The 15,533-nt window shown below is 43.0% G+C and overlaps 1 protein-coding gene across 1 annotated transcript in view; it reads right to left on the bottom strand.

Annotated features, from left to right (window-relative positions):
* GLG1 (golgi glycoprotein 1) overlaps positions 1-15,533 on the bottom strand; it is a 108,220-nt gene that overhangs the window by 14,589 nt on the left and 78,098 nt on the right. The window contains exons 10-18 of the mRNA XM_045818410.1: positions 14,958-15,059; positions 12,360-12,513; positions 10,262-10,399; positions 7,445-7,531; positions 5,756-5,818; positions 4,908-5,021; positions 3,779-3,867; positions 2,737-2,854; positions 1,477-1,569 (exon numbers count right to left, since the gene is read on the bottom strand). Of these exons, the coding sequence (XP_045674366.1) occupies positions 1,477-1,569; positions 2,737-2,854; positions 3,779-3,867; positions 4,908-5,021; positions 5,756-5,818; positions 7,445-7,531; positions 10,262-10,399; positions 12,360-12,513; positions 14,958-15,059 (958 nt within the window). The remainder of the gene's footprint in view (positions 1-1,476; positions 1,570-2,736; positions 2,855-3,778; positions 3,868-4,907; positions 5,022-5,755; positions 5,819-7,444; positions 7,532-10,261; positions 10,400-12,359; positions 12,514-14,957; positions 15,060-15,533) is intronic.

Below are 15,533 nucleotides of genomic sequence, written 5' to 3'. Positions count from 1 at the left end.
GCGTAAGAGTTATGGTCAAGTTAAGGAGTGTATCTGGGATTGATAATCCATTTAGTGTGAGCATTCTAATCTTAGGGCATCCCCCATTTTTCCATACAAGAACCTTCCATTTCTAATTCCTCAGTAATAGGAATCAGCAGAGTCACAACGTCAGAGCTAATAGTAAACCAGACTGGATAAAAATAATGGGTGAATAGCAGGCTGCACTGAACTCTAAAAAGAAAGAAACCCATTCAGGATTGCTGGTTTTTTTTGCCTTCTAGAGCTGTCCCTTGACAAGACTCCTGTTGGAGCACACATGAGGCCCTTGGACTTTCCCCGAACAGTAACCCTGACGAGACAGTCGGCATAAGCCAGGAAGTTCAGTTCAACTCACCACTTACCACATGAGAACAGAGCATTAGATGCCAGGTATTAACTAGACCCAATCTTTCCCCCTCACAGGGCAAATGTACACAAACAAACAACTGCAGTAAGAAAGATGAGTGGACTAACATAAAAGCATAAAGTATCACAGGATGTATTTTATGATAGTGAATTATTTGTACCCTGAAATCTCCCCTTCCCTCTATCACCTGGAAACGGTAAAGAAGGGAAGCAGATGGGAAGCTTGGGTGGCTAAAGCTTTACATTTTCATGACATCCTCAAGGTACACCCAAGAATCATCAAATAACTAAGGAAAAAGGTAACAGAGCAATTAAAACTTATATCCTCAGAACAATACAGCAAAATGGTAAATAAGAATCAAGAATAGGTTATGAAAAGAATCAATTACAGATCTTGGCAATAAAAACTGGAGAATGACATGAATTCTGAGACTGAAACAGACAACTAGAATACAGAAATATTTAAAAAATACCTAATATGTCATAGTGGAATTACAGATTATTAAAGATAAAGAGAACTCGTACAGACAGATTAACTACATAGAAATGAGAATGAGATTGACCTAAGACTTTGCATTAGCAATGCAGATACAAGAACACAATGAAGCCATTATCTCAAAGGAGGGCTCCATGGCAATGCCCTGAACTAGAAGAGGTAGCTGAGTCACTGGGAAAACATAAAAAAAAAAAAAAATCATTTGCTTGCACTTCATTCCTGACAATTCGGGGTAGGACTCTGTTCCATGTATTTTCAAAAAAAGCTTGCTAGGTGCTACTTGTGTGACCTTTAGTTGGTAACTGCAATGGAACAGAGGGAGGGAATGATTCACCATGGAGGTGCAGAGTGTTGGCAAAGCCATAGAGAGGAGGAGGCATTTGAAGGGTCGTAAAGATGTTATTAGGTGCACAAGGTAACCTGAAAGAGGAAAGAGAATAGACAGGAGACAAAGAGAAACTCTGGGAAAAGTCTAGTGCAGCCTGTGAGGGGATGACTGGGCTGGAGAGGACGTGATGAGGCCTACCCCACCAGAGAAGAATTAAAATGTCACCTTCACATTACTTTTGTTTTAGAAAATAACAAAGAGTTACCTGAGCATTGCCATATTGCACAGTGGAACAGTAGTTCTTGATGTCACTCCTGCAGGCCTCATACAGGTCTGGCTCCAGACGGATGTCCTCTGTCTGCACGAGAGGGAGCCAGCATGGTAAAGGGCGGCCATTCTGAGCTGGGGATGTCGAATGCTCTACATACGTATTTGCTGACTGGATCTTGTCTAGTAACCACAACTCTACACAGCAAAGTGGCAGCGGGGATGAGAATTTACTTTCTGTTCTGCCACTAACTAGCTACCTGGCCTTGGCCTTCTTCTGTGCAATAAAATGCTACCATCTACCCCAACCCCTCACAGAACTGCTGTGAGATGCGATGATATGATGTGGAAACCACTTTAGAAAGTTAAAACCATTATATACATGTAGGATCCTACTTTCACTATTATTATTATACTGAAAGAAGTAGGTTCAAAATGAGGGGCCCAAGGCCTCAATTAAATAGGACATTTGGCCAACTCCACTTACACACGGTTATCGCGGAATCACTGCCATTGCATGTGAAAATCTGACAGTGTGACTTTTGAGATATTAACAAAGTTTGGTGTTCATTACTAGCTTTGCTTAGACTGAGGTGAAGTAAGTATGATTCACAATATAAACACATTACATATTTTTAGCTGTTTCCTTAACATGGTTTGAGCTTAACTTCGAAACCAAAGCAAGAATTTCCCTCTTGTACTGCGCACTGTGGGTGACTTCTGCTGCACCTGGGCGGCCAGTCAGCTCCTCCATGCATGGCGCTCTGGGCACTGCAGCTGGTCAGGGGGTGGGCACAGGCCTCAAACTGACATAATCAAATTGACTCTCTTGTTCATGCTGGGGAAGGTTTCTCCTGTTTGTACTGTCCTGCAGGAGATGAACTTTGGAGCAGGTGGCCCAGGTGCTGCAGGTAGCCATGGTGAGGGAAAGCGGCCTCATGATGAGGCCGGTTCAAGGACAGCAGAGTGAAAAGGTAGAGACTCTGACCCTCAAGGACAGCATCAGTGCAATGATTGTATCGCGTGCTTACAGTGTGTCTTACTCTGGACTTCCGGTTTCACACAGTCAAAATATTTCATCATTAAAAAAAAAAGTAAGACAAGGAGCTGTCATATGGTACAATTTTAGCACATGGCTCCAAGTCTTAACCATCACAATTTTGGCTAAAATCTTTCAATCAGCCATGGTCCCTCGCCTAACTTTCTATCCTCTCCTCCTGTGGCTCCTGGGACTGGAGGGTGCAGAGCGAGGCATTACCATCTCCAGCTCCTCCACCCGCAGCTGCCGTCGGCACTTCAGGGACACCCTGTGTTCTTTGGCTTCCTGGAGAGTGTCGTTGCGCACGGTGGTGCTCAAGCAGATCACCACGTCCACCCTGCCAAAGAAAGGGAGGAGGTCTCAGACTGGCTGGAGCCGCGATGGCAGGCCACCGAGAGCTGGGCAACAATGCCTCCCTGAACTCATGATCCCTTTACCGTGTTTTTGAATGCATTTCCTATTAAGTCCACTGTGTTTTTAGGGCTCTAAAAGTAGAGTTTGACTATATATGTCATAAAACTCAGGCCACAGCCTAAATGCTGAGTATGCCCCTGACTGGCAAGCAGGCCAGAGAGGGAATGTGTGTGCGACGACAGTTCAACACCTGTTTTGTTCAAAATGTGACCAGAGAGGAATGCAGCTCTTCACTCTGGACTGTGACCCTGATGTACTGTGAACTCATTCTTGAACAGTACAGAAACCTGACCAAAATGGGGATTTGGTTTACATGAGGGGAAATATGTTCTAGAAACGTGCCTTTGCAAAGAATGACATGAAAAGATTTGGGTATAAGCTCATCACTCTCTTCAGGGTTAAGACGTAATTCTTAAGAGAATAAAACTGTTGTTTCTTCACTAGATCTCTAACTCAGTGAAAGCCTCTGCTCCTTCCCTGAAGGGGTGACAGAACAGAATTATGTCAGGAGGAAGCCAGCCAGCCTCTGGCAGCCACACCGCAACCTGCTCTTCTAAGTACACGATCTGTACCTGCTCCCTCAGTTACACAGCCTGAACTGGAAAAACTAAAAATGCTCCTTCAGCCTACAGGCTTTCTGTATCGGAACTACCACTAGCAGTTGTGATTCTCAACAGCTATGAAGACGATGTCCAGACAATGCAGTGTTTGGCCACACTTCCAAAGGAGTGTGCAGGAGGCTTCCTGGGCTGGCAGGCAGCAGGAGGCAGCCTGACATTTTGGATATTCATTCAGTAGCTAACAGGGATTTTAGAGAAAGAGAACAAGTCAATTAAGAGCCACATACTTCTTCTTTATGTTGGGGCAAAGTTTCAGCACGTCTTCTTTGCAGGCCATTTTAAACTTGTAAGAGAACCGAAAATCCTTCATCTGCACCTAAAAACAATGATGAAAAAGAAAATCAGAAGCTCTGCGGTAAGTTCTAGGCAGCAGCGCTGGGTGACACCGTGTTCATACAGTTTGCAGAAGGAGCTCTGCAGGCTCTGCACGACTTGCCCTCGTCTCCCACAGACTTCATGAGCTGCTCACCTCCCCGTCCCCCCTCCGCCACTCCATTCCAGCCACACACATGCTGTTCCCTCGGCCAACAGGACCCTTCTCTAAGATCTCCCCATGGTTTTCTCCATCACTTCTTTGGCATTTCTATTCAGGTGCCTCCTGTTTAAGTCCCTTGTCTCCTTCACCCTCCAGTCCTTACACTGCTTCATTTTTCTTCATAGGTGTACCTGAGACAATGTATTTACTTATAGACGTGTTTTGTTTCTCTTCTTACTAGAACATAGTTGACAAGAGCACGTTAGGTCGTTCCCCACTGACTCCTGGTGCCCGCACCCCAGAGGCCCTTAATCCATCTGTTAAAGCTACTTGGCCCCGAAGAGGGAAGTTTTGCACAAATACCCAGATTTCACCCTCCTGGGAAGAAATTGCTTGCTTTACCAGAAACACTTCCCTTAGACACGTGGTAACAAAGAGTATGATTTAACCTTTTTATTCAAATGCTAGACCTGGATAGTATGATTTTTAAAAAAGGCTCAGAGTCCAGTGTATTGATACATATTTGGGCTGCTGCAGTGAATGGAGACCCGAAACAGCAGATCTCACAGACAGTGTTAAAGGACAGGGTGATATACTTTATGAAAGCAAGTGATGTGACTGAAGCCAGAGGCTCCTGTTTACCTGCCTCAGTCCCCAATGGACTACACGTGTCCTAAGGGCACAAACTACATACTTACCACTGAATTTTCAGGGGCCTATCGAAGTTTCTGGCCATTGCAGATTAAAACCACATTTATTGAGGACAAATCAAAATGGGACATGTATTTGGGGGAAAAAAGGTTTTCACAGGAGGTGTTCTGATGTTCTAAAAGAGGAAGGGGTTCAGTGACCAACCAAGCAGCCAACTGGGTGTCACTGACCAGTTGGAAGTGGGTGACTCCAATGGCGCACTTCTCATTCATGTCCTTCTGGTGTTTGTTCTGTATCAGACACTCCATCAGGTCCCCAGAGTCTATCTGGTTATCTGCCACATCCTGGAAAAGGAAGGTCACATTTACATTCATGTATAACAATTAGTAAACACATCTTGTACCCCATCCCATGAAAAATGTAAATAAGACTGATCCTAGAGCCTGCGCAAAGAGGTTCGTATTCAATTATGTCAAAACATGCCTGAGAAATGAGGAGGGATGGACACCTGGGGAATGCAACGCACACAGCAGGCTGCCCTGCACGGAGCGCCAGCAGGAACGTGCTGTATGTGGTGCTTTCACTCCTCTCCTAAAGCGGCACCAGAAGCTGGCGCTGCTTCCTGGTTGTCAGATGCTCATGGTTCCTGGGGTGTTTTGCTCCCATAATTTAGGTGATTCAGTAAGTGGATGAAGTAAAAAGGTAAGAGAATTCACTCAATATCCAGGTGCAAGAAGGCAGTTGGAAGGGGAAGCCACTGTCACTACTGAAAAATCCTGTGCTGATATACTGGAAGCAACTCAGCCATGCACTGGGGCTTCCCCGCTCCCTCCTCTCTTACACAGGGCATCCCAACAGCTGCTGCTGAGCATGTATCTGGGCACCCACAAAGGACATCGAACAGAGTTTCCCAGGATGGTGGCATCCCCTCTTGATTTGTTTACATCTTCAACTTCTCAAAGTTGGCCACCCAGAAGCAATGCATACTGACGACAGAGATGACCCAACACATCTGGATCTAGTATGGTCCTAGTACTCGATTCTAGGTTCTAACCCTCATTTCCCAGACATCACTTACGTGGCAAAAGTTCTGAATTATGGGCTCACAGGCTCTCATCAGCAAGGCTTCTATTTGAATGTCCTGGAAAAGATTAAACGTAGTAATTGTGCCTTAGTAAGCACCAGGGATGGGAAGAGGAGCAGCTTCCTTCTCTGAACCAATAGCACCTGATGGGCACGAACCTAACACGCACACTTGGAGACGACTCTAGTCTTTGAGTCAGGCAGCCCCACCAGCATAGCTAGAACTGCACTTGCATTATACTCTGAAAGGCAGGTTTTCTTAAACTCAGATGCAGGATTAGGAAGAGTGAGGAGAAAAAAACATTTAATAATACTAGAGTATATAAAGCCTTTCAAGTTTTTCTAAAAAGCTGAACAATTCAAAATGAAGACAGGGGTAACCGACATCTATCTTTAGTTCATGAGCTCCTAAACCAGATCACTGTCCTCAAACGAAATAATAAGTCACTGCTCTGGGGAACACACACCAACTGCCTTTAGACAGAGAGTAAGCCCTGTATAGCGCTAGCTGCTGAAATAACATGTTCCTTTAAAGAGCTACACACTCCAGAATGTCCTTGTCAGCCCATAAGGACAATGTGAATCAGACAGGAGATGACAGAAGATGAAAGAAGGTAATAAACTTTTGAAAAAGATTAAAAAAAAAAAGACTGGTTGAGAAATGTAATTTTATGTACTGTCAATTTTGACAATTCAAATAATTCTAAAAGGCTTATGATAAACAAGGAGAAAAGCAATTCCCTATTTCCCTGATTTCTGCCCAGGCAATTTAAACATTTTTAGCTGCTCCCTCATAATAGTCTCTGTATTTTAAATAATATGCCTATGCTTATGAGGTTTTCAATTTCACCTTTTTATATTTTAGTGGGTTTTAGGATGGAATATGGATAAACACATGTCTTCAATCTTCCATGTTTAACTGTAAGTCCCAGGCTTTTATTTCATTAAACACACAGACATTACCAAATGACCTAACTGAAAGGGCTACAGATAATGGGAATGTTTAGACGCTTCATGAATGTGATTAAGAGATTTCAAGTACAGCTCCTATCTTTTCTTGAAGGGAAAAAATAAGCCCCGGCTGGTATGGCTCAGTAGACTGAGCGCTGGCCCGTGAACCAAAAGGTGACCGGTTCGATTCCCAGTCAGGGTACATGTCTGGATTGCTGACCAGGTCCCCACTGGGGGCATGTGAAAGGCAACCAACCACATATTGGTGTTTCCCTCTGTTTCTCCTTCCCTTCCCCTTCTCTAAAAAAAAATAAATAAATAAAATCGGAAAACCAGCAGACTGCCGAACAAATTCAACCCACAAACATATGTTGTTGGGCCTGAACAATGATTTCAAATGTTTTGAATGAGTTACCACTGAAAATGAGGATTTTTACTTAAAATAAATAAATGCAATCTTTAAAGGGGGAAAAAAAAGATTGGTCTAATCACTGTGATAAATCTAATTTATGAAGTAAACCAGAGGGTTAAACATATAGAGTTTTCTGGAGAAATGAGGAAAGGGGTTCAGAAAGCAACACAATATTCTCCTTCATAAAGCTAACAGAATCGGATGGGTTTTCTTTTGTCTTCCACTGAATCTGTACACTCACGAGGCTGGAAACAGTTGGACCAAGAAGAAAGGAAAGGCTGCTGACGAGGCACTCTCCTCTACGAGCTCCCCACAGCTTACCTCCGACTCCAGCTCGGTGAGGTTGCCGACTATGTCTCTGCACTCCACAGCCAGGTCGTCGAGATGGTCCTGCAGGCACTCAAGCTCCTGCAACACAAAGGCAATCCCTCGGGTCGGTCAATTACAGAAGTGATCAAGGGGAGCTGAGATTTCCGCCTCTACTTCCTTTTCAGTGGTCCTCTTTTCTTTTTTCTTTTTAAAACTACTTCACTGAACAGAACACTAAACTTTTATTTCCCAAATTGGGATGGTTCGAAAGACATTTACTTGATGTAACAGGGTGGTTCAGAGGGTTAAGGGGGTACAACAGCCATGGGAATCCTCCAGAAGGCCAAATTGAGAAGTCCAACAAGAATTAATGTTCAGGTGCTCCCAAAGTTTAAAAATCTTATCAGGCCTTTAGTGTTCCATTCCATCAACACCCAGCCGTCCATTTAAAAAAATGTATTGATAATAATCATTGGACAACAAATTTATGGTGAAAGACATGGAATATGTGTTTTTTAAGATTTTATTTATTTATTTTTAGAGAGTGGGGAAGGGAAGGAGAAAGAGAGGGAGAGAAACACCAATGTGTGGTTGCCTCTCACATGCCCCCTACTGGGGACCTGGCCCACAACCCAGGCATGTGCCCTGACTGGGAATTGAACCGGCAACCCTTTGGTTCACGGGCCAGCGCTCAATCTACTGAGCTACACCAGCCAGGGCAAAGACATGGAATATTTTAAGACTCTTTATGGGCAAAGTACGTAGGGATCCAGCCCCCCCCCCTTTTAAATTGTTGTTTAATTACAGTTGTCCCCATTATCCCCTGATTACTCTCCTCCACCATACCCACCCCCCTCCCACATTCAATCCTACCCCCCTCCCTGCTGGGATGTCTTAGTCCATGGGTCCTTCATACAAGTTCCCTGACAACCCTTCCTCTTTTCCCTGTTATCCCCAGGATCTTAAACACAGCACAGAGCTGAAAGTTCCTGGAAGTCTACTCTGGGATTCTAACCCTAGCCCGCACAAAAGGACCCTCTGAGGGAAACTGCAAAAGAAGTGAGCACACTAGGGTTTGGGTATCTAAGGGCTATCTTGTTTGGGCCTCGGAAACTGAGCTGCAGCTACCCTGAAGCATCAGTCAACTACTATTTCTCTTAGAAATTCAGGTCTTTAAGTACAACATCAGCTCATTTTCCCACAGCACACCCACATCTATTTCTCGGCAAAGGGTTCTGTGAAAAGACCAAGTTTAACTTACTATTTTGCAACAATCTCTCTGTTTTGAAATTAAAATAGGAAGGGAGAAAAAGAGCTGTACGAATTACCCAACCCTAAAGGAAAATGCATAATACTCTTTGGGAATAAAACAAATAATGAAGGTAAAAAATCCCACTCATGGAATCCTATTTAGCCTCACAGTGATGGCCTGCAGCATAGTGCGGCTTTCTCAACGTTACTTTCCAGCAGGTATGAAAGGAAACTGTTTCCTGGATTCTGTATGACCTTATTCCTCGTGTCATTGGACAGAGGCAACAGAATGTAAAGATAATACGCATTTTCTAGCAGTAAATTTGACAGAACTGTAGTAGGCCCAGAAAGCAGGCTGCTAAAAATGATATTCCCAAGCTCAACAGATCTGTATAAGAAGCCACTGTTTCTTTAAAATGTCCAATTACTGCCCTGGCCAAGTGGCTTGGTTGGTTGGAGCACTGTCCTGTAGGGCTGTGGGTTGGATCCCTAGTTGGGGCATGTGTGGGACACAACTCATCAATGTTTCTCTCTCCCTCTCTTTCCCCCTCCCTCCTTTCCTCTCTCTCTAAAATCAATAAACATATTTTCAGGTGAGGATTTAAAAAACTGTCCAATTACTATATGTGCGACTTTTTAATAGTTAATCCCAGAGGGTCTGGAGTGGTACGAATGGAACCTGGGAACCTGGGTTCACGCCTTGTTCTAGTATCAATGGGGCTTTAAACAAGTTCCTCACTACTTGGTTTCCCAGCTTTAAGATAGAAAAACAAGCTACCTTCCCACTTAATTTGACAGGACGCAGTCATGTACCATTGTTTTTAAACTAGACATAAAACCCTAAGGAACCATTCATAGCATGCACGTAATTCTCGGGGGCTGCTCCTTCTTTATGCTTGCCTGTATGGGAGGTGGCTGTAGCATAATGGAACAAATGCCTGGCTAGGATTAGACCTGAGCTTCAGGTAAGGGACTCAACATACTTTACTTCTCAGAGCCTCAATTTCATCAATGACTAGATGGAACAATTCCACTCTTACAAATCCGGCAGCACTGTTGTGGGACACGCACACTACTCACGCACACCAGTATTCACACACATACATATGCATGTATACCCTGTCTCCCCCCAAAACGTGGCTTATGAAAATGAGAAAAGAGGAAAAAAGGCAAGATAAAATGAATAAAAAAGAGGAAAGAAAAGGAAATTGTGTCAAAGAAAGTGGGATGGAGCAAGCAGTAAGTCAGCCTACCACAAAATCTTACATGCTTGCTAGAGGCAGGCCATACTTTTCTTGGGCTCTAGGCTTTTTAAGAAGCAGCACAAAGAGGGAAAACAATCAATTACAAAACACAGTAGCCATAATATAAAAACATACTGACTGCTTAGGAAAAGTACAATTATTCCTAATTAGAGAATCCTAAAGATTTTTATAGAGAGAACATCAAATAATATAACAAATCATGTCCATGAGGTAAGCAGAAATGGATTTTATGGGGGTTTGTACTCTACATAAAATGTTAATCAGGAACATTATTATGATGATTATAAAATAAATAGGTGGCACCATCACCTACCTGTCCAGTCTCTGTTTTTTCACTGCACCATTTCCCCAGATCAATCAGGCACTTATCCTGCAGCGCAGGATCCAGCTTGACATCCATGGCACGCTGGTGCAGAATCCTCTGGACCTCAGCTCGGCACTCCCGTGAGAGCTACGCAAGAACAAGCAAAGTACTCTAAAGGTCCAAAACCCAAATCAGAACCAAAGGACACTTGATAATGTCATGAAACTAACAAATAGCTTTATGTCTTCAATCTCTTCCAGAGTAAGAATTAAATGTTTTAGGAGGCTTCTAAAAACCCACCTCTCTTGGAATGAGATTATACATTCAGCCTATCCTAATATATTATGTAGAGTAGAATGCTGGGTTCAAATACACATGGGTTAGGAGAACTGAGTTCAAATTTACCTCAACTCAGAACAAGCAGGCAATGGTAGAAGCAACAGTTAGCACAGGTCAGGACCAGACTCTTCAAGATGAGTCAGAATTAGCGGAGGGTCAAACAGATGAAAACTATTATTTTTGGAAGGTTTGTGAGAAAGCTGTCATTTACAGGTACCGACAGTCTTTCTTCCTAAAAGGGCCCATGTACCTGGGGTGCGGGGAGAGAGATGGAGAATAATTGCTTAGTGGATACAGGGTTTCTTTCTGGAGACATGGAAATGTTTTGGAAATACAAACACCTAATAGGAAATAGACAGATGTGGCGGTTACACAACTTTGTCAATGTACTGAATACCACTAATTTTCCTCTTTAAAATGGTTAATTTTATATGAATTGCTCCTCAATTTTTAAAAGAAGTACATATATTTTTAAAAAGCCTTGGCTGGTGTGGCTCAGTGGATGGAGTGCAAGCCTGTGAACTGAAAGATCGCTGATTCGATTCCCAGTCAGGGCACATGCCTGGGTTGCGGGATAGGTCCCCAGCTGCAGGTGTGCCAGAGGCAACCGATCGCTGTATCTCTGGCATGTCATTGTTTCTGTCCCTCTCTTTCTCCCTTCTCCTCTCTCTAAAAATAAATAAATAAAATCTTAAAAAAAAAAAAAGACAGCATTCCAGATTCCAACCCTTCCTTCACTTATAAGACAAGGAACCTCCCACTATAGTGACTACCAAGGTACTGTAATTCCCTTGGTTCCTGTGATTAATGACAGGCTCACAACATGAAGAAAAAAGTAACAACAAATTCCCATATTTTCTTAAATAGCAGTATAAAAACTGGGTTACAACTGCAGTAACTGAAGCATAACATTTCTTTCTATCTTGGTCTCTTCATTCTGAATACTAAACTTAGGCTTTTGCATTAAGCTCAGAAGGGATATTTGTTAACATGCATGTGAAATAATACCGTCTCTATTTTCTGTAACAAATGCAGGCCTGAAATGCAATAGAGAACCTCAGAAGGCTTAAAAAGGCCATCCAGGAGAGCAAGCAGCATGCTGGTGTGGCACCAGAAGGCAGTAAATATTGCCTGAGAGTTAAACTTACAGAAATATCCCCAAAGAGGTGGCAACCAGGGCAGATAAATACTAAGAGGCTGGGGGGTATGGAGATTTCTGCTCCAACTAATGTGCTGTGAGAGAGGCCTATTAATATAGTGTTCTGATGCCAAGAGCAGAAGCCTAAAAACCATTTGTATCTTGGCTAAGAGCTTCTAATGGATCTTTATTTAAAGCTAAATAAAGTTAGGGCAGCAGAACTTAATTGTCTATTTGTGATTTGGATTTTGGCAACTCAAAGAAAAAGTTGGAAATGTCCTGACTCACTTTTTAAAGAATCTTTTGATTGTGGCTGAAGGAATTAATGAAGACAAAAGGGCGTGATTTTGTTAAGGCAGTAAACTCTGTTATTTCAGTTTAGATGGCTGAGTAGGCATGGGGAAATCCCCACCCAGCTTTCTGTAGTCTTTTCCAGAGCAAATGTGAGGAAACAAACACATACAATCAGAAAGAAGCTCGTAGAACTCACTGAATGACGAAGTTTTTAGTAGTGCACAAACCCCTCCTCACCAGACACCCTAACAAAGCTTTCCTAGGAGGACAGAAATCAGAACGGTATATAGCAAACAAGTGACGGTAAGAAGAAACGAAGTCAATGGTGATGCATACCCTTCTGCCCTGTTCCTCAGTGCGGTAGGCGTGTCTATACAAGCAAGAGAACACAGCTCCAGGAGGGATAAGTTCACTGGTTTCATTCCAACCGTGGGTGTGGCAAAGACGAGATGCATCTCCCTGGCATTTTCGGTATAAGACAGGGTCCAGCCTATAAGGTTAAGAGTTAAAAGATAACCACTCTTACTATACCTTTCCTTCCAACACATGCTAAAGGTTTTTACAATGCGCTCATGTACTCATTAGTGGCCACCTCCAGGGTAGTGGAGACAGCAGAGAAGCACAAGTATATTCCTAAATTGGTTCTTCATGAACACAGAGTGGTCAATCTGAAGAAATTTGTTCTGCACAGAAGATTGAAATTCTACCTCAAAGATGTTATCTTGGCTAAGTAAGACACACATTTCAATAACAGGCTCAGCAGTAACATGCCACGGCTGAAATGAGAAAATAAGCATTGTAGGATGGTGGGAACCACCCTGCCTGGTTTCAGAAACTGTAACCCCTCATGGCTAAGGCTGAGTAAAAAGACCTTGGGACCACATGACATTAAGGAGACGAAGTTTATCTCCTGGTAGGGGTGCCACCTCTGCCCCCTTTACTTCACCCTGCCTGACCCCCAGTGCATGACCGGTTAGCCAATGATGGGTAAGATTCCTTAAAGGAGGGATGACCTAAGACAGGCACGGCCACGGAGGGGCCCTCAGGGAAGGACTTGGGGGCATAGAAAAAGGAGGTGATGGACCCTTACCCCTCGGCTTTGACATAGCCTGAGTCCTCAATCTGTCTGCAAGAAGTCTCCTAATCTCTTAGCTGCCTTACTTCCCCTGCCTGATTTAAGCCTGAAACAATGTCAAGGGTGGGTACGGCCCAATGCTGGAAAGGGCAGGTTCCCTGGGGCAATTAGACCTAAGAAAAAAATGCATAAAATCCTGTGAAACCTACTTTGCTAATACCCTCAATTTAAATGATAAGAGTCCAAGCACGAAATGAGTTTGTTTCCCCAAAGTTTTATGGCCTTTTAGCTATCTGACCCTGACTCAGAATAAGCCCTCATAGTTCTCTGAATGTTACCTATTGTTTGACTATTACTGCCTGGCAATGACTGATGAGCTTTACATAAACACTCCGTATTCCTGTGCAAATAAACCCAATAAAAGCCCACTGAAGAAAAGGCTCCTGGTCCTTCTCCTTTGAGAGATCGGCTACCTTTCCTCCCCAAGCAGATCTGTCTTGGTGGACTTACTCTCATCTGTGGAGGCGAGGGGGGCCTGGCCTGCGGGCAGAGCCTCCCCACAGTAACTATCAGCAGGCAATTCACAACTTTTATTCAACACTTTTTTCTAAGTTTAAGTGAAGTTCAATCCTACCTGATATACTAGATTCAGTAAGATCAGGAAATGGCAAGATAAACAGAATCTCTCATTCAACTTCCTTTCCAGTGAAACTGTTCCTCTTCTTTTTCCCATGCAAGGTAAGGCCATTATACTTTTAGTTCGCCTGAATGTTTATCAGTTTCAAAAGCTTGACATTTAACTTTGACTCTGGAGACTGTGGATTAAGAAATAAGCCTGCTGCTTCTGCAAATTAAACCAATGGATGCTTAATTCTGTCCACATTATAAAGTCAATTTTGGGGGAGGGCTACCAAATGGGGGGAGAAAGGCTAATAATATTTAATGAGTAGCTTTTAAGACTCTGAAGCATCTTTTGGTTGTGGTCGAAGGAAATTACAGAAGAGGAAAAGACATAATTTTGTTAAGGTAGTAAACTGTTATTTCAGTTTAGATGGCTGAGTAAGCAGGGGGAAAGTCCCACCCAGCTTTCTGTAGTTTTTTCCAGAGCAAATTTGAGGAAACAGAAACACATCGAATCTTCAAGCAATCTTCCTAGTAAAGTATGTGGGTAAAATATACATTAGTCACCAGAAAAAGTTAATGACCAAAGGACAAGGGCTCAAACAACTGAATCGGGAAGGAGCTGAACCTGGGAAGCAGGAGGAGCAGCCGATCCTACTGGCTGCTCTGGAGGTGCGAAGAGAAAATAAGCCCTGGGAAGGGGAGCCAATAATACAGTGATTCTGACGGTAATAGATCTGTCTCCTATCTCATAGCCTCCCCCTGTTTTTTGCCTAACAGGATGAGAAGAGAATAAAGTTGTCATTGATAAGAGCCTCCTAAGATAGAATAAATTCAATAACTGTAAATAGTTAAAAAGAAATAAAAGCAAATTCCCATACCCAGTACAAATCAATAAAAATAAAAATGCACCATTATCTTCTTAGAGACATATCTGAAGTTGCTTCTGCTGACTGGAAGGTGCCCAAGTTCTTTCTAGACAGATGTTTGTGGTATTAGATCCATGTGGTCCTGACTTTCAAAGGAGCAGTGAATGGGGACACTTGGACAGATAGGCAGGGGCTGCCTATACTTTTAGACACTGTTCTGAGAGTAAGAAAGAAGTTTTCCAGGAGATTAAAGTTGTCAGCTATCCCATAAATTAACAAAAACAAATTCCTACTGATTTTTAGAAAATACAAGGGGTACTGACTACACAGAACAGGCTGAGACCGACACGCTGGCTTCCAAATACTCACTTCCAGTCTCGGGAGATGAAATACTGCAACTCTAGCAGACGGTGTTCACAGTCCTCTACCATTTTCTCTGTGTACAAATGTTCCATCAGGCACGAGAGGATCCTGGGCACAAAACAGGGATGAAGTTGTAATGAGATGGAAAGGTTATGACAGTATGTACAGAACTCTCACATCAGTATTTCCTCGGTCTCTGGAAAAAGCCACTTAGCTATTTTCCTAGGGCAGACAGGCACTTACCCTGGTAGTGATTAAGCCTTCTATCAACCTCAGAGCCACTTAGCGCTTAGGACTCAGCCTGCACAAGATCTGTGTGCAGCTGCTTTATTTCTAACTGTTTATTATGAATATTTCCCAACACACACAGAGGTGGGGAATCACGTAACATTCACCTTTCCTTCCCGTAGCTGTATCTACCTATGGCCCCAGTTGTTTTAACTCTGCCCCCCGCCCACTGATACTTTGAAGCAAATCCCAGATACCATATCCTTTTGTCATAAATACTTTAGCATGTGTCTCTATCATATGACAATTAAATGTCTACTAAAAGAAATTATTTTTTAAAAATCTATAATATCA

Source organism: Phyllostomus hastatus, unplaced genomic scaffold (assembly GCF_019186645.2).
Source record: "Phyllostomus hastatus isolate PE091 unplaced genomic scaffold, TTU_PhHast_1.1 phas_scaffold_345, whole genome shotgun sequence".
NCBI lineage: Eukaryota > Metazoa > Chordata > Mammalia > Chiroptera > Phyllostomidae > Phyllostomus > Phyllostomus hastatus.
Note: the sequence above shows the minus strand (reverse complement) of the source record. Positions and strands in the feature narration are given on the sequence as shown.